Below are 18,339 nucleotides of genomic sequence, written 5' to 3' on the forward strand. Positions count from 1 at the left end.
AGTGCTCAGGGAGCATAAGCAGACTTCCTGGCATTAAGGGAAGCTGGTGAGCAGCGCCTCTCCCTGCCCCTCCCGCTCCCTCTCGGCTCTTAGGTTGTTAAGCTCCTAATGGGATTAAAAGGCACAGAGAGCTGGACTCTGCAAGGACAAGCACGGGGCAGCTTTGCTGGGCCGAGTCCATGTTTCTGGGGGGCTTTCTTACCCTCTGGGCACGATGGCAGAGGCTGAGGCCTGGGAGGGCTGTTCTCAGGGTTGGTGTCTCAGCTGGGAGTAGGGGAGGTGATCCAGGCCAAAGGCTCTGAGTTGCTTTAGGGGTATGGGGGCCTCAGGGGAGGGAAAGAAGAGCACCTCCAGTGTTGAGACCAAACAGGGTAAAATAAGATAGAGGAAGGCAGGACGGGAGCCCCACTCCCAGGTCTGAGTGTGGAATGGAAGCAGACCTGCTTCTCTGGGGGCTGGGAGCACCCCCACTTCAGCGAATCTTCACCTGAGAGCGGGAGCTACTATGTACCTGGGCAAGCCTGGCTGGCACTCAGCACCCAAAAGGGGAAGGCCTCCAGGAACTGGAAGCCAGGGTGTGCCCCCCGGGTGCTGGTCTGAGCCCTTCCCATGCCCTCTACCAGATCCTGCTTCAGCTGTGGGAGTCAGAGGCGCTGCAGACCCAGTATGAGGAGCTGGTGGCCGACCTGCTGGGCTGGATTGCAGAGAAGCAGGTGCAGCTGGGGGCGCAGGATTTCCCAGACAACCTGCCGGCCACGCGCCAGCTACTGGTGGCCTTTGGCTCCTTCCGAACCCAGGAGAAGCCACCGAGACTGCAGCAGCGAGGGGCCACGGAAGCCCTGCTCTTTCGGCTGCAGACAGTCCTCCGAGCCCAGAACCGCAGGCCCTTCTTGCCACCCGAGGGCCTGGGCCCTGCAGAGCTGTCCCGGTGCTGGACAAGCCTGGAGCGGGCAGAGGCCGCACGGAGCCGGGCCCTGCAGCAGAGGCTCCTACAGCTAGAGCGGTTGGAAACCCTGGCCCGGCGTTTCCAGCGTAAGGCAGCCCTCCGGGAGAGCTTCCTGAGAGACACGGAGCAGGTGCTGGCCCGGGCCGCAGCCCCGCCGGTCAGCCCAGCCATGGTGGAAGCGGCCTCCCAGAGGCTGGGCATGCTGGAGGCCAGTATCCTGCCCCAGGAGGGGCGCTTCCAGGCCCTGGCCGAGATTGCCGACATCCTCCAGCAGGAGCGCTACCACGGTGGGACAGAGGTGGCCAGCAGGTGAGTCCCGGGCATGGGACAGTCTTCAAAACATGCTAAGCCCTTCCTACCATGCCCTTCTCTTTGCAGATGCCCGCTCCTGGTCACAGAGGTGGGGGTGATTTATGGGGTTGGGGCTCCCTTTTAAAAGATCCATCTCTTGGGAATTCCCTAAAGTGAAAGAAAGTGAAAGTGAAGTCGCTCAGTCGTGTCCAACTCTTTGAGACCCCATGGACTGTAGCCTACCAGGCTCCTCTGTCCATGGTGTTTTACAGGCAATAGTGCTTCTCCAGGGGATCTTCCCGACCCAGGGATCGAACCCAGGTCTCCCACATTGTAGACAGATGCTTTACCGTCTGAGCCACCAGAGAATTCCCTAGCAGTCCAGTATTTAGGACTTGGTACTTTTACTGTCAAAGCCCAGATTCGATCCCTAGTCAGAGAACTAAGATCTCGCAAGATGCATGGCGCAGCATAAATAAATAAATAAAAAGATCTAGCTCCCACTGATGCCTAAAATTCCAACCTCTGTAATTGACCCCTTTGGTAAAGCACTGTTCTTTCTAGATAGCCTCTTATTAATTTATTCACTAAACCAAGCATTTATTGAGTGTCTATTACGTCCTAAGTACTATTCTAGGTGTTGGAGATTTAGCAGTGAAGAGGGCAAATAAAAATCCCTCCCCTCATAGAGCTTGCATACTACTAAGGAAAACAGAAACATATATAGTCTGTGAGACAGGGATTTTAAAAGATAATAAAGCAGAATAGGGGCATATGAGGTGCCAAGGTGGACAGAGGGAGTTATACTGAGTGGTCAGAGGAGGTTTACTTTTGAACAAAGACCACCCAATGGACATGAGCTTGGGTAAACTCCGGGAGCTGGTGATAGACAGGGAGGCCTGGCGTGCCATGGTCCGTGGGGTCACACAGTCGGACATGACTGAGCAACTGAACTGAAAAAAGACGAGAAAGAAGCGAGAAACCATACAGATATGATGACGGACTATACTAGGGCAGTGTCCCAAAGGGGCACCTGCCTGGCATGTTTGAAAAATAACGTGGAAGCCAGGTGAACAAGTTGTAGTTGAGGTTAGGGAGGTATGGAGGCCAGGGGTGGTGGCAGAGATCCTGCTGGGCCCTGCAGGACACAGTAAAGACTTGGTTTTTACTCAGAAGAAGATAGGAAATCATGGCAGGACTTGAGCAGAGCAGTGACCTGATCTAACTTTTATTTTACAGTGATCATTCTGGATGCCACGACAGGCGTAGACTGAAAGGACAAGGGGAGAAGCAGAGAGAACAGGCAGGACACTGCTGCAGTAGTCACTTAGAATAATAGAGAAGTGGAGGCGAAGACAAATGGAGGGGTTCTGCATTTATTTTGAGTCCAAGGGAATTTGCAAATGGATGAGAAGTGGGTTGTGAGAAAGCGAGTCATCCAGTTCCTGGCCAGGGCACTGGAAGGATGGAGTTGCAGTCACCTGAGATGAGGACTGGAAGGAAGGCTTGGGGGTCAGAGGAGGCCTGAACCTCCCAGACTCTCCTAGTTTTTCTGCCTGTTTCTAAAAGGCAGGGACACTGCCCCTACCACTCCAGGTTAGGATGCTCACAGCCCCAGCCACAGTACTCAGGTTCCTCCAGTACAGACAAGCCCCCCACCACCAACTGTGGACCCCAAGCTTCCCTGCCACGGCCCAGTGGACACCACCCTTATTCTCACATCCCCCAGGCAGCTGGAGATCACCCAGCGCTGGGAGCGGCTCCTCCAGCAGCTCCAAGGGCAGAGGAAGCAGATAGTGGACGTGCAGGCTGTGCTGAGCCTGCTGCAGGAGGTGGAGACTGCCTCCGACCAGCTCAACGAGCTGCAGGTGGGCCCTGGACCAGTGGACCCCCCGGGGGAACACAGCAGCATGCACCAGTCCTGGCACTCATGGGGACCCAGCACTCTGGGACGTTAATGACCACTCATCTGTCCCTGGCCAGGTGCTGGTCAGCTCCGTGGCCTGTGGGCAGAAGCTGACAGAGGTAGAGAGGCTGCTGCAGAGGCATGACCTGCTGGAGACCCAGATCTCAGCCCTTGGAGCCCACGTGAGCCATCTGGCCCACCAGACGATGAAGCTGGACTCTTCCACGGGCGCTGCTGTGGAGGCGCTGCAAGCCAAGGCCAGGGCGCTGGCCCAGCTCTACCAGAGCCTCATGTCTCTTGCCAGATCCAGGTAAGAGCCCACCCAAACTCCTCTACCCTCTCCACAACTTTTCTGTAATCCAGATTACCTCCTGCCCAGGTTTAAACAGTGCTGCCTGGTGACTTCCTCTAGCCTGACCCTAGTCTCCTCTGTTGAGTGATCCAGGGACAGGAGAGCTCCTATCTAAGGGGAGGTATCTGGGCCTGGTGGGGAACCCCTCCCCAAGCTCCATCACTGCCTGATCCCCTCTGTGGCCCTTGCCGTCCCTCAGGCGGGCCTTGCTGGAGCAGACCCTGCAGCAGGCAGAGCTCCTGCACAGCTGTGAGGAGGAGGAAGCCTGGTTGAGGGAGCACGGACAGCTGGTGGAGGATGTGTCTCCGGGCCCAGATCTCAGCCAGATCGCAGCGGCCCTGCAGAAACACAAGGTGCCCTCTACCTCGCATCCTGCCTCTTCCCCTCTCCCTGCCATCTGTCCCTTCCCTCACCCAGCTCCCTCCTCTGTGCTCCTCCAGGCCCTGCAAGCTGAGCTCCATCGCCACCAGACCGTGTGTGCTGATCTCGTGCAGAGGGGACGCAAACTGGGAGCCTGCGGGCCCCCGACGCAGCCGGATCCCTGGGAGCGGGCTGAGGCGGTGCAGGGCGTGTGGCAGCGGCTCTGGGCCCGAATGGATGAGCAGGGCATGAGGCTGCAGGCGGCCCTGTTCGTCCAGCAGGTAGCAGGGCCGCAGGAGCTGGGTGGCCGGGCAGGGAGTGCAGGGTCAGCCTATGTGTGCCCAGCCTACCCTCTTCCTCACAGTACTTCATGGACGTGGCGGAGGCAGACTCATGGCTTCAGGAGCAGCAGTCTAAACTGGAGAGTGCATCCTTTGGACAGGACCAGGTGGCCACCGAGGCCCTACTGCGGCAACACCTGCGTCTGGAACGCTCTGTGCGCACCTTCGGGACCGAGCTGCGTCGATTGGACGAGCAGGCACAGGTGGCCACAGCCCAGGCAGCACTCCTGGTACGTAGAGACTGGACAGGGACCCAAACCCATGGGCCCCCGACCCCAAATGTGCATTGCGCCCTTGACCACACAGCGGGTGGAAATGAGATGGCCTTTGTGGCCCCTGACGTGCCTTCCCCTGGGGTTGGAGGTGCCCACTCCTTCTCAGCAGCATCTCCCCTGCTGTCCTAGCCCAGAGTTAGTTGAGTACTGTCTGCCCATGGTTGGAGGACATCATAGGGTGGTTAGGCATTGCTCACTTCGCCCACAAGTTCCCAGGCATTGACCAGTTTCCTCCAGCAATGTCCCTTTACTTTGACCACCGGGCCTAAGGTGTCCTTTGACCCTTCAGCCCTATTTGGCTCTCTCTCCTGACTAGGCCTTTTTAGGCTTTGGGTGGCCAAATCACTACCCCAGACTGCTTTCTGAAGCCCCTCCCTTAGTTTATTGAGCCTCCAGTTTAAAAAATGAAAAAAAAAAACAAACCACATACCTACATGTTGGGCAGGATGGTTCAGGCCTCTGAGGGTACGCAGTTTCTTTCAAGAAGCTGTACATGTAGCTCAGGATGTATAAATCACAGCCCTTAGGTCCTACACTCACATTTGGTCTGTCTGCCCTCATCCCACGACTGAAGCGACTTAGCATGTACACACCCTCATGTCAAGGAAGCTCCATGTCCCGGCTGCCTGCAGACCTGCAGCACAGGTCCTTGTGTCTTGGAAGGGGGCCTGGTGGCATATTCGGTACTGATCACCAAGACCAGACTACCAGGTCTGAAAGTTCTGTGGTTCTAACTTAGCTGAGGTTGAGCTATCTCTTTTCCTTTGCATTTATTCCCTGGACCATATAATCAACAATTTTTGAAAATAGAACCACAACGTGTTAGCAGTTGTCTGGTCCAGCCCCCTCTTTACAGATGAGGTAACCAAGGTTCATAGAGGCCAAGTTATTGCCCTCACACCTGCTGGGGCGGTTGCCCAGCTCCTGTCCAGGGCTGAGACAGCCCTATCCCTATCCCTCCCTGTGTGGCTGTAATGTGTAACTCCTGGCACTTGCATTATATGAACACATGCTGCTTTTGGTATTGCTTTCCTTCTGTACTATGTGGCCGCCTTCTCCAGTCTGAGTTGTTTAAATGAATGATGGGAGGCACCTTATCCTTCTTTTGTGGCCTCTACTGCCCAGCCAGACTTGGCATTGATAGAAGGCTTAGTTCTAATCTCTGGCATTTTCAGACCCTTGCTTTGCCCAGTGGTGGTGGGGAGGTACAGAGATGTCCCCTCTCCTGTGTGTGAGGAGTCACTTTGGCAGCTAAGCAGAGCCTTCCCTCCTCCATACAGAGGGAGCCCCCAGAAGGCTGGAGCAGAACGGATGGAGATGTCACCAGGAGACCTCAGGATGGGACCGAAATTTTAGCACTGCGGGGCAGCCCTCAGGTCAAGACAAGCTCCAACTACAGAGGTATAAGGCCAAGACCCCACATGAGCACCTTAACAGAGCATCAGCAATCTGTGTGGCTCTCAGGGGCATCCAAAGACTGAAGGGAAGAAGTTAAGGAGGAAAGATATGAAACTGCCTGAAATTCTGAGTCTTCCTTTGTTCCCCTCCCTTCCCAGTCTTTCTTTGTGCCTCTTCCTTTTCCTCAACCCCTGAGTGGCCAGCCTGGCTGCTGCTGCTGTGGTGTCTGACCCCTGCCCGGGGCCAGAGACACAGAGGGACAGAGATTCCCCAACTGGAAGGCCAGCCTGGGCTCCCCGCGACCCCTCTATGCCCCAGCTCCTGCCACCAGAGCCACTTTGCCTCCCCCTCTGCAAATGCTCACCAGGCTCACCTTGCCCTTGAAATCTTTCCGACAGCCCCAGCCTGTTCTGGCCGTCTTCCACCCCCTGGGCCCCCATAGTATTCATTTCACACACTGAGCATTCTGCTTATCCATGCACAGTCCTGGGAAGTATCCTAGGTCTGTGGGCATAAGGCCTTCAGGAGCTCAGGAAGCTCTGGCCCTTATCCTCCTCTGGCCTGCAGGGCTCCTGGCACATGACTGAGTCATGAATAATCCCCCCCACCCATCCCCACTGGCCAGCTCCTGGCTCAAGAAGAGGCACAGGGCCGGTATGGCCCTGAGAACCTGTGTTCCCACAGGCACACACTTCACCCAGCTCCCGGGAGAGGCCCGGCAGCCCCTACGCCAGACGGACCCCGACACCCCAGGGGGCTGCCGGGCCACAGTGCCCCTCAGGCACATCATGGGACAGGAAGCTCAGGTACAGCTGCTGGCCCACCCTGCCAAGCCTTCTGCTCCTTGCTGGGAGCCCTTCCAGACACGCTGACCTCTGTCCTGTGGGCACAGGTGGTGTCTGCCCTGAGCTCTCCAAAGATAGGCCCAAGAAACCCAGGGGCCTGGCGTGAGGTTTCCTGCCACTCTGGTCCGTGGGGCACCCAGAAGATGGCCCTCCCAGATGACCCTGATCCTGGCTTTGACCCCAACACCATCCTCCAGACACAAGACCGCTTGAGCCAGGACTATGAGGGCCTGCGGGCCCAGGCAGAGGTAACACTCCTTGTTCATGGAACGTTCACTCCCTTAGTCTGGATCCTGGGCTGTGAGCCCAGGGACAGAGCAGTGACAGGACGCGTTCCCTGCCCTCGAGGAGCTTGTGTCAGGGCAGAAAAGGTGTGAAGCAAGTCATTAGACGGATCTGGGTGCAATGGGAGCATGAAGGGGAGGCCAGGTGAGGGCGGGGAACCAGGGGAGGCATCTCTGAGGGATGGACATTTAGGCAGAGACTTAACGAGAAGCTGAGAGCAGGTGAGTCAGGAGCATGGCAGGGGGAGATGGTGGGGAAGAGTGTTCTGAGCAGGACCTGAGCAAAGGCAGGAAAGAGGCCCAGTGGAGAAGCGAGGACCAGGGTGCCTGGAGCACAGCGGGGAGGCCCGGGAGCAGTTAGAGGAGAGCCTACAGAGGAAGGGGCGGGTAGCAGGGCCAGACCCAGGGAGAAGCGCAGATTGTACCCAAGAGCGAAGGGTGTGAGTCGGATAAGAGCAATGAGCACGCTCTGCCGGGCCCTCTGCCAGACGGTGGAGGGCCCAGCAGTGGGACAGGGACTGTTTCTGGGCCTGGCCTTGGCCCCTGCGGGTTGGGAGGTGATGGGGGACCTGCTCTCAGTGCCGCAATGCAGGCACTGGCCCTCACCCCAGCCTCTGGGCTGGCTTCTCAGCGCCGCAGGGCCCAGCTGGAGGAGGCGGTGGCCCTGTTTGGCTTCTATGGCTCATGTGGGGAGCTGCAGTCCTGGCTGACCAAACAGACAAGGCTGTTGCAAACGCTGCAGCCTGAGGCCAACAACTTGGAAGTCACGCAGCTCAAGTATGAGGTACCTTGCTGCTGACGGGGGTCTTGCCTGCTTGGCCCTGCTGCTCTGGTGATTCCTGTCCTGCTCCCTCCTCACTCCTCCTGCCTCTCCCTTATTCACTCCTGTGCCCCAGTGCTCCGTGTCAGCTGTGGCCTGTCTGGGAGGAGGGAGAGGAGGATTTGGCCTTGAATTTTTTTTTAATTGAGGTATAATTAGCATATAACACTGTATTTTTTCAGGTATAATTAGATGTCATATATTGCAAAATGACCACACTGTAACTCTAGTAACATCCACCAGCATGCATGCACAGTAACAAAAGTTTTATTTTATAACTATAAGTGTGTACCTTTCACCCATCTTACCCACTCCCCATGCCTTCCCTATGGCAACCACCAATCCATTCTCTGAATCTATGAGCTTGGGGTTTTTTTAATCACATATATAAGTAGGATCGTATGGTATTCGTATTTCTCCATCTAACTTATTTCACTTAGCACGATGCTGTCAAGGCCCATCCATGTCATCCTGAAGGGCAAGATTTCAGCTCTTTCTTGAGGCTGAATAATAGTGCTTGAGAGCGTGTGTGTGTGTGCGCGCATGCGTGCGTGTGTGTGCGCATGCGTGCGTGCGTGCATATATGTGTGTGTGTGTGGCGTTTTCTTTGTTATTTCATCCACTGATGGACACTAAGGTTGTTCCCACATCTTGGTTTTTGTAAATAATGCTGCAATGAACATGGAGGTGTATATACTTTTTGGAGTTAGTGTTATTTTCTTCAGATAAATACCCAGATGTGGAATGGCTGGATCACGTGGTAGTCCTATTTTCCATTTTTTGAGGAACATCCATACTGTTTTCCATAGTGGCTGTACTAATTTACATTCACACAAGCAGTATACAGGGGTTCCCTTTTCTCCACATCCTCACCAATGTTTATTTATTGTCTTTTTGATAATAGCCTTTCTAACACATATGAGGTGATATCTCAGTGGTTTTAATTTCCATTTCCCTTATGATGGTGATAAGCATCTTTTCATGTAACTCTTGACCATCTGTATGTTCGCTCCTTTTAAAATTGTATTATTTGGGGTTTTGCTATTAAAATGTGTACATTCTCTGTACATTTTGGATATTAACCTTCTATCAGATGTATGATTTGCAAATGTTTTCTTCCATTCTCCCATAGGTTGCCTTTTCATTTTGTTGATGGTTTCCTTTGCTGGGCAGAAGCCTTTTGGCCACTTGTTTGTTTTGTTTTTGTCACTTTGCTTTTGGTGCCAAATCCAAAAAAAAAAATCATTACCAGACCAATGTCATGGAGCTTACCCCACTATGTTTTCTTCTAGGAGCTTTAAGATTTCAGGTCTTACATTCAAGTCTTTGATCCGTTTTGTGCTAATTTTCATGTACAGTATTAGAAAGTGTTCCGGTTTCATTCTTTTGTGGGCAACTGTCCAGTTTCCCCAACACTATTTTTAAGAGACTGGCCTTTCCTCAGTGTAGTCTTTATAACCTATAACTCCTTGGTCATGAAATTAATTGACCATATATGCATGGGTTTGTTTCTGGGCTATCTGTTCCATTGATCTATAGTCTGTTTTTATCCCAGTACCATACTGTTTTGATTTACTGTGCCTTTGTTAAAGAGTTTGAAATCAAGGCACATATTGCCTCCAACTTTGTTCTTTCTCAAGATTGCTTTGTTTGTTCGAGATCTTTTATTGTCCCATACAAATTTTAGTCTTCCAGTCCTTAAGCACAAAATATCTTTCTGTTTTTTTGTGTCTTCTTTGATTTTTTTCATCAATGTCTTATAGTTTTCAATGAACAGATCTTTCACCTCCTTGGTTAAATTTATTGTTGTGCTGTGCTAAGTTGCTTCCGTCATATCTGACTCTTTACAACCCCGTGGACTGTAGCCCACCAGACTCCTCTGTCATGGGATTCTCTGGGCAAGGATACTGGAGTGGGGATCCAGTATTTCCTTCTCCAGGGGATCTTTCCAACCCAGGGGTCAAATCCACATCTCTTATGTCTCCTACATTGCAAGTGGGTTCTTTACCACTAGCGCCACCTGGGAAGCCCAAAATTTATTCCTAAATGTTTTATTCTCTGGAGTGTAATTGCAAATTTAATTTCTATACATTAATAAGGAACTATCAGAAAGAGAAATGAAGAGAACAGTCCCATTTTCAATTGCATTCCCAAAGAATAAAATTAAAAAATTTATTCCTAGGTATTTTATTCTTTGGGATGCAATTGCAAATGAGATTCTTCATTTCTCTTTCTGATAGTTCCTTATTAGTGTATAGAAATTGAACATATTTCTGTATATTGATTTTTGTATCCTACAACCTTACTGAATTCATTTATTCTAACAGTTTTTTGGTGGAATCTTTTTAAATTTTTATTTATTTACTTTTGGCTGTGCTGGGCCTTTGCTGCTGCTCAGGCTCTTCTCTAGTGATGGCAGGTGAGAGCTACTCTAGTTGTGGTATCCAGGCTTCTCATTACAGAGCCTTCTCTTTTGTTACCGAGTGTGGGCTCCAGGGCACGTGGGCTTCAGCAGTTGTGCTTGTGGGCTCAGCTGTGGCTCCTGGACTCTCGAGAACAGGCTCAGTAGTTGTGGCACATGGGCTTAGTTGCCCCATTGGCCTATGGGATCTTCCCCAAGCAGGGACTGAACTCATGTCTCCTGCATTACCACGTGGATTCTTTAGGGTTTTCTATATATAAAATCTTGTCATCTGCAAATAGTGACAGTTTGACTTCTTCCTTTCCAATTTGGATGTCTTGTCTTGAATTTTTAAAGAGCTCTCCGAGCCCTTTAAGGACACAGACCCCTGTGAGCCCCAGAGGGATGGGGCTCAAACATCTCTGTAGCAGTGCATATCTGAGGTCATTCCTAGTATTAAGGGGACTGTAGGAAGAGAAAAGGCCCCCTCCAGGCCTGGAATCTCCTTTCCCCAGAACTTCCTCACTGCCCTGGCTGTGGGAAGAGGCCTCTGGACTGAGGTTAACAGCTCCGCGGAGCAGCTGAAGCAGAGGTATCCTGGAGATTCCCCCCAAATCCAGCTACAGCAGGAGGAACTGAGCCAGAGGTAAGAATGAAGAGAGAGTGCTGCTGAGTGGAGAAGGCTGGCTAGTGCCCAGGCCTGAGTACCTGCTTACCTGACTCCTGAGATGCCAGTAAGAAAGACTAGAGGTGTCAGGAATGGGAAGAGAGGGAATGGGATGGCCGGCCGGCCAGCTCTTGTCACACAAGCCTTGACTAAGGCCCCAGGATGGATGGAGAGGTGTCCCTGTGACATGACATCCCTGAGACAACCCTGTTCCCTCGGCCCAGGTGGGAGCAGCTGGAGGTCCTGAAGAAAGAGAAGGAAACGCAGCTGGTGTGCACAACGCACGTGTGCAGTTTTCTGCAGGAGTGTGGATCCACTCGGGTCCAGCTGCAAAACCTGATACTCCAGCTAGAAACCCTGGAGCTGGGGAACTCAGAGGATGGCCACCATGTTCTGCGAGTGGGCCAGCAGAAGATGCTGGTGCTGGAGAAAGACATTCGCCACCTGCAAAGGGCGGCTAGCAAGTATGGCCGGGATTCAGAAGAGCAAAGCCCTGAGCAGGGCTCTGGAATGGGGAGGACAGAAACTGAGGTGGGAGGATGGGAGGAGTATGCCATCAGAAGGGCAGGGCACAGATTGGGAAACAGTGTGAGCACGTGCTCATGGTGAACGAGAGAGCCACTCATGCTCGCTGCCCCTCCATTGAGGGTGAGGGGGCAGTTCAGAGTTGCCACCACTTGCCCTGGGGAACCTACACCTGGGCCCAGGGCCAGGGGCAGGGCACTGACTGGACGGTGGGTCCTGTCCACAGGATTGAGGAGATGGGCCCCGCAGAGAGCCCGTCCCTGCAAGGACACGTGGAGACGCTGCAGGGACTGCTGGAGCGAGTGCAGGAGCAAGTGGCCCAGCGGGCCCAGGCCTGGGCCCACCGGAGCTTCCTGCAGGAGAGCCAGCGGCTGCTGCTATGGGCAGACAGTATCCAGGCCAAGCTCCACAGCAAGGAGGAGGCGGTGGATGTGGCCTCAGCCCAGCAGCTGCTGGGGAAGCACCAGGAGCTGCTGGAGGAGATCCAGCTGCAGCAGGAGAGGTCAGGACGAGAGGGCAGGTGGGGCATGCATTAGGCTGGCCCTGGCCTGCGGGGACAGGGCACCAGGAAGGGACAGATGGAGAGCAGCGTGTCACCAGAGGCGTGGCCCAGGCGGGTGTCCATCCTGGCACCTGAGGCAGGTTTACAAAGAGGCGGGTGAAACTAAAGACTGATCAGACGTCTTGCATTTGTTGTGGAGGGACCCCAGACAGAGTCTGAGCCTCCTGGAATGTTCTGTCCTGTCCAGGCCTGGCCACGCCCCATGCAGGGGAGCCTGGGGCACTGCTCTGTCAGGGTGGCCGAGCCACCTAACCTATTCTGGGTAACACAGACCCCACAGGCCCCTGGAGCAAAAAAAAATGGCTCAGCCTCTTGCCGCCCAGGACTAAGACAACACCCTCCTCAGTACGGCGATGTCTCCCCTCATCCTGCAGGGGTGGGTGCAGTCTGCAGCCTGGGCCACATATGAAGGAGCCTAACAGGTGGCCCAGTGGACCCTGAAATCCAGCCCATCCCTGCTAACTAGATGCCACCACCCACTTGAGGGCTGCACCAACTCAGACAAGTAGAGCCTTTTCCTAACTCACACGAAGGTGTCACTTGTTCTCAAACTGTGAGCCTGGGAGGCACACCCGGCAGAGGGGTAGCTGCCTTTCCTAATCGCTCCAGGCTTCACCCAGGCTTGCGGTGACCCCATAGTCAGGTATGTAGGCAGTCTGAATGATCTCTTCTGGGTGCGCTGCCCAGCCATCCGCTGGCCTGGGCATCGCCATCAGCATGGCCAGCTGGAGCAAGATGTGACATGCAGGGAGCACGGGAACTAGTGAGTCCCAAGTCCTGGGCTGGGCTTGTTGTTTGCTGTCTCACCAGGGCATAGCTATTCAACAGGATGAGTGGACCCCTGAGGCTTACCCACTTCAGACTCCTGCCAGTTACCCTCACCTCAGCTCCCAGATGAATGAACCGTGGAGGCCAGAGGGGAGGAAGGTTGGCCCAGGGAGCAGACAGGGTTTGATCCTCTGCCTGTCGTCCTGGACAGGCTGCAGCAGCTGGAGACTCAGGGCCAGCCCATGGCAGCCTCAGGTTCCCCAGACTTCCGAGAGGTGGCTAGTGCCCTGAGGCTCCTGGGCCACCAAGGCCAGGAGTTAAAGGCTGCCTGGGAGCAAAGACAGCAGCAACTGCAGGAGGGGCTGGAATTGCAGAAGTTTGGTCGAGACGTGGATGGTTTCACTGCCTCCTGTGCCAACCATGAGGCCTTCCTACAGCTGGATGGCCTCCAGGTATGGAGCTAGGGGTGTGCAGCTGGGATGTGCCTTCCCCAGGAAGTAGGAGCCTGAAGCAGGCTGGCCCCTGGGTTGGCAGTGGGTGAGATGGTGCTGACCACTCCCCTCCTCTCAGCCTGACCCCAGTCTCTGTGTCTCCAGGAGGGCGTGGTGGAGGCCCAGAGCCTGGTGCAGCAGCTCCAGGAGTGTGGGTGGCTGCTGGATGCCCTTGGCTCTAGAGCAGAGGGTCTACAGGCACGTGGCGAGAAGCTGGCTCGGAGCCGACACCCCGCTGCACACAAGTAAGCCTGGGCCTGTCTGGACAGGGCCTGCGCAGCCCATTACCCTGAGGCTGGGAGAGTGCCCAGGGAGTGAGGGGACAGCAGGGTGAACCCTGGGCTGTGGTGGGTCTGACCTTTGTGGTGGGCCTCAGGTAGATTGGAGCCTCCACCTACCCTCCCTGACTCCACCTGACCTGCAGGGTCAGAGAACAGCTGCAGAGCATCCAGGAGCGGTGGACCAGGGTCCAGGAGAGGAGTGAGCAGAGAAGGAGGCAGCTGCTGGCCTCCCTCCAGCTCCAGGTGAGGGGTCGGCTCCCCGTCCCCCGCCCCAGCTCACAAGACCCTTCTGGGAGGAATGCCTCAAAGTCCGCTGCTGAACTACAGCTGTGCTGTGTGGGGCACTGCAGTTTACAAAGCACTTTCCCACCTGTTACTGACCCTCCCAGCACCTTTTGTGAGATGGGGATTATGACTCTGATTTTTCCAGTTGAGGAAAACCAAGGCTTAGGCCACTTGGCTCAGAGACAGGGCTGGACCCAAAGCCTGGGCCCCTGCCTCGGCCAGCTGCTCCCCAGCCCCAGCGTTTCTGGCCATGCTCCCGGCTCTTGCATGGACCATGGCTCCAGCTGCAGAGCTGGACTCTGTTGGATGTCTGTTCTGCCCATGATGGGGTCTCAAAGCTGGGCTAGTCCACAGGCCTCCTAGACACAGAGGGCCATCCATGATCTGATGTGCTGGGTCAGGGGGCACCTGGGCACTGGGCGCTGTGAGGCCAGACCCTGATTCTCCAGGCTTCTTTCTCCAGGCTTTCCCTGAGACATTGTTCTCCCCATCTCTGTTTCCTTGTTCCCACTTGGGAGCAATAACCCCTGCCCCCCACCTCTCCTGCACCCTAGGATTGGCTCCTCAACCTGCTCTTCCCCTCAGGGCACCCTCAGACCCCTCTTCCATGAGGTCCTCATACCAGCCCTCACCACGCTTTGTAATAACCACCCTCCCTTGGTTCCCGGGCAGGAATGGAAGCAGGACGTGGTGGAGGTGATGCTGTGGATGGAGGAGAAGGGGCGGATATTGGTGGACGAGCCATCCCGAGAGCCCAGCAACATCCTGAGGAAACTCAGGCGGCACGAAGCAGCCATGCGTGAGCTGGCAGCCACCCAGGGGCATGTGGAGGGCCTGCAGCAGGTGAGGGACGCTGGGCCCAGGGTGCGGGGCCTGCTCGGCTTCATGTTTCCACTGCACAACACGTTCTCCTGGAGCACAGTCACTGCAGGAAGAATGGATCTCACTCTCCAGAGCATTAGCATCCCCTAGCTTCCTCCTTCACTCAGCGGGCAACCCCGGTCTTAGCACACACACCAACTCAGAGAGCTTTTCTCGTCCCTTCCCCTCAAGTCTAAGAGGCAGCCCCCGAGCCTGCCGCCTCTGCCTGGACAAAGTCCTCCCACCAGCTGTCCAGTGCCTGCTCACCCCACACTATTTCCAGGCATCAGAGGAAAGCCCTCCTGCCAGTGCCCACAGATCTGGGGCCACGTGAACAGCTGGAGGCGCCCTTGCGGCCTGTGGAATGCAGCTTGCAACCAGTCACTCCCACTGCTGCCCCCGGACCCAGCCCACCACGGCCACTCCCAGTACCAGCAGCTCAACCAGACGCCCAGGCCTTTGTGTCCCCTGCAGGTCGGGAGAGAGCTGCTGAGCAGCAGGCCCCATGCCCAGGAGGATGTGCAGGCCAGGCTTCAGGGCCTAAGTAGCAAGTGGGAAGAGTTGAGACGCAAAGTGGCAGAGCGTGGGAAGCAGCTCCAGCAGGCTCGGCAGCAAGACCAGCTCCTGCAGCTGCTACAGGTGGGCCCAAGAGAGGAGAGGATCCAAGAGGGAGCCTGAATAGACAGGAGGGGCTGAATAGACAGGAGAGGAAGTGGGGAGAGGAGTTAGGGCACTCTGCTGACTCTGGAGTGGCCCTGAAAAGTCCTGCAGCCTTTGGAGGCCTCTAGCCTGTGGCCCGTTGACCCCTGCTACCCACCGTTGGCTGATCCAAGACTGCCCCCTGCGTGCCCGTGCGCGCTCAGCACGACTTGAGTCTCCGTGAGAGGCAGAAGTGAGAGAGGACGGGGACACTCATGAGGTTCTGGGAGAAGGATTGGGCACTGCGGGTTGGAGGTGGACAGTGGCAGGGACAGAGATCCCCAGATGGTCCTTGGTGAATCTGGCGTGCTGCTAGCCCTGCAGCCTTAGCGTCCCAAGAAGGGCCGCTTGCCAGTCTGCACATGGGCAGCCTAATGCAGCGCCCTGTATCCCTCCCCAGGAAGCCAAGGAGAAGATGGAACAGCTAGAGGGGACCGTGCAGAGGGCAGAAATGGGACAGGACCTGGGCTCCAGCCGGGGGCTCCAGAAACAGCACTGCCAGCTGGAGGCTGAGAGCCAGGCACTGGCCAGCAAGATGGCTGCCCTTGTCCCCGAGGCCCGTCAGGCGGTCAGCTCCCAGGCCTTCGTGGAGGAGACCCAAAAATACCTCCAGAGGTACTCGGCTGCTTGTCCCACCTCCACCCCATGGCGTGTAAATGCCATCATATGAAGCTGAGGGCGGTTTCACCCGGTGGGCCCAGCAGAGTAGCACCTCAAGGCCCTGAGGTCGTCCATGCCTCCTTCCCTTATGAGTGGAGTCACTTCTGAGGTAGGAGAGTCAGAGACCCCAGCCAGGCTTCCTAAGCACCCCACAGTCTAAAGCCAGGGAGGTCCTCTGGGTGGGAGCTTGGGCCTGGGCCTTTCCAGCTGCCTCCCCATCTTCAGATGATGTTCCCCGACCCCTGCCTCTTCCTGTGGGCCCCGACTGGGATGAGGAAAGCACCGGGCGCTGGGCCTCGCCTGTTCCCAGCCTTTCTGGCTCCTCTGTCCACCCAGGTTCAAGGCCCTGCAGCAACATCTGGCCAGCCGGCGACGGCAGCTGCAGGCCTCAGTTGAGCTGTACCACTTCCACCACCTGAGCGGCGCGGAGCTCGTGTGGGTGGCAGAGCACATGCCCACGCCCAGCACCAGCTCTGCTAAGTACCCAGACGGTGCCCCCCGCCTTCTCCACAAGCATGAGGTAATGGTCCCCGTTTCCTCCCAGGATCCCTGACGTACCTTTCCCAGAGCCTAGATGCCCTCCTCCATGACTCAGGGAGTCCTGATTTCCAAGTCTCTGCCCGCAGCCCTTCTCTGCCTACAAGTCATCCTGGGCCCTGGAGCTGTAGCCATGGCTCTGTTCTGGGCCCCCTGTGGCTAAGGAGTGCCTGGGGACGGCAGCCCTTCATGCTGTTCTGTGGCAGGAACTCTGGGTGGAGGTGAGAGCCCACCAGGGCCAGGTACAACGGGTGCTGGGTTCCGGGCGACACCTCGCAGCCTCCGGGCACCCCCAGGCCCAGCACATCATGGAGCGGTGCCAGGAGCTGGAAGGCCGCTGGGCGGATCTGGAGCAGGCGTGTGAGGCACAGGCCCGGCACCTGCAGCAGGCTGCTGCCCTCCAGGAGGTATGATGCAGAGGCCACAGGGTCAGGGGAAGTAGCCAGAGTTGGGCAGCCTCTTCGGGTGAGGTCTGTGGGACCTGGAGCTCTCACGAAGCTGGGTCAGTGGTGAGAACTCAGGGCCCAGAGCTGCCTAGTCTCCATGGGAACAGAAGCCTTCTTTCTGCCTGTGTGATGTCCCCAAGGGGTGATGGAGGGTCCATCTGAGAATGTCAAGGTGAATTGACTCCATTCTTGCCAGTGTTTCCTGGATGCATCAGAGCTGGAGGACTGGGTGCAGGAGAAGTGGCCACTGGTGAGCAGCCAGGACTATGGTGGAGACGAGACAGCCACCGTCAGGCTCATTAAGAAGCACCAGGTAGTATATGCTGAGCTTCCCCGCTGTGGTCTGGACTGGGGTGGTGACAGGCCATGAGGAAGGGGTCTGTCACACGCCCAAAGGCAGAGCCCTGCTCTTTCTTCCTGGAGACTGTTCAGCACCCCTGCCCCAACCCTGCAGAGCCCCCTGCTCACCCCCAGTTGCCCCCCTCTTCAGACACCACCCCTTTGAAGAGCCCTCCCCCTTCTTTCATCTCCATAGTGGTCCACACTCCTGTGGCCTCAGGATTTCTCTGCCTTCTCTTCTAGCTTCTTTTCCTCCCCCTGGCACTTTCCTGCTCTCTTAGGGGTCACCTGTTCCAGCCATCCCCACATCTTCCACAGGTTTCTCCTTCCCACACTTTGAATATCATCCTTTGAGTTAACCATCCCTGAAACCATCAGCATCCCCTATTAAAGTAAGAGAGGCCTGGAACACCCTCATCCTTCCTGGAATCTGACTCAGAACCACATGTGAGCCCTGAATCCCGGAGCAGTCCTGCTTTCTGTTACCACTGAAGTGTCCACCTGTCTGGGCGTTTTGTCTACCTATCCCTAGTGGTCGGTGTTTGAGGGTCCTGTGACTGAGGGCTTTCGGGGGGCCATTCCTAAGGGGCGTGCCCATAGCCAAAGCCTCATGGAGCCTCCATGTCCCAGGCATCCTGGGCTGCTCACTTGACTCCGTCCATTTTCATAATGGGAGACTGGGGCCCAGTACCTGCCTCCCGTGGCCTCTCTTCTTGGCCCAGAGGACCCAGCGTTCACTTTGCCCTGCTAAATAGTGAGCCCTCTGCAGGCACAGATGCATTTTCACTTTCTTGGAGCAATAAGAACTCCCATCACTACTGGGTAGATGAGTGATTGGTGTGTGAGTAAGCAGATGGGTCAGGGTGGCTGGATGGGTGAGTGTGTGGGTTGGTGGGTGAGTGGAAGGAGGAACAGGATGGGTGTGTGATCAGTGGGTTGAATGATCAGGAGGGCGGGTAGATGGATAGATGAATAAATCCCCCAGCCTGAGCCTTGTGT

General features: G+C 55.8%; 1 protein-coding gene across 1 annotated transcript in view; it reads left to right on the forward strand.

The window, feature by feature from the left end:
* Positions 1-18,339, forward strand: part of SPTBN5 (spectrin beta, non-erythrocytic 5) — a 49,884-nt gene that overhangs the window by 7,184 nt on the left and 24,361 nt on the right. The window contains exons 6-25 of the mRNA XM_040226891.1: positions 624-1,255; positions 2,967-3,105; positions 3,221-3,453; positions 3,695-3,848; positions 3,936-4,136; positions 4,220-4,426; positions 6,762-6,962; positions 7,630-7,782; positions 10,735-10,865; positions 11,111-11,350; positions 11,638-11,913; positions 12,953-13,193; positions 13,338-13,477; positions 13,657-13,756; positions 14,471-14,641; positions 15,134-15,298; positions 15,759-15,973; positions 16,355-16,538; positions 16,762-16,962; positions 17,198-17,314. Of these exons, the coding sequence (XP_040082825.1) occupies positions 624-1,255; positions 2,967-3,105; positions 3,221-3,453; positions 3,695-3,848; positions 3,936-4,136; positions 4,220-4,426; positions 6,762-6,962; positions 7,630-7,782; positions 10,735-10,865; positions 11,111-11,350; positions 11,638-11,913; positions 12,953-13,193; positions 13,338-13,477; positions 13,657-13,756; positions 14,471-14,641; positions 15,134-15,298; positions 15,759-15,973; positions 16,355-16,538; positions 16,762-16,962; positions 17,198-17,314 (4,101 nt within the window). The remainder of the gene's footprint in view (positions 1-623; positions 1,256-2,966; positions 3,106-3,220; positions 3,454-3,694; positions 3,849-3,935; positions 4,137-4,219; positions 4,427-6,761; positions 6,963-7,629; positions 7,783-10,734; positions 10,866-11,110; positions 11,351-11,637; positions 11,914-12,952; positions 13,194-13,337; positions 13,478-13,656; positions 13,757-14,470; positions 14,642-15,133; positions 15,299-15,758; positions 15,974-16,354; positions 16,539-16,761; positions 16,963-17,197; positions 17,315-18,339) is intronic.

This window comes from Oryx dammah, unplaced genomic scaffold, assembly GCF_014754425.2.
Source record: "Oryx dammah isolate SB20612 unplaced genomic scaffold, SCBI_Odam_1.1 HiC_scaffold_26, whole genome shotgun sequence".
In the NCBI taxonomy this organism is placed as follows: domain Eukaryota; kingdom Metazoa; phylum Chordata; class Mammalia; order Artiodactyla; family Bovidae; genus Oryx; species Oryx dammah.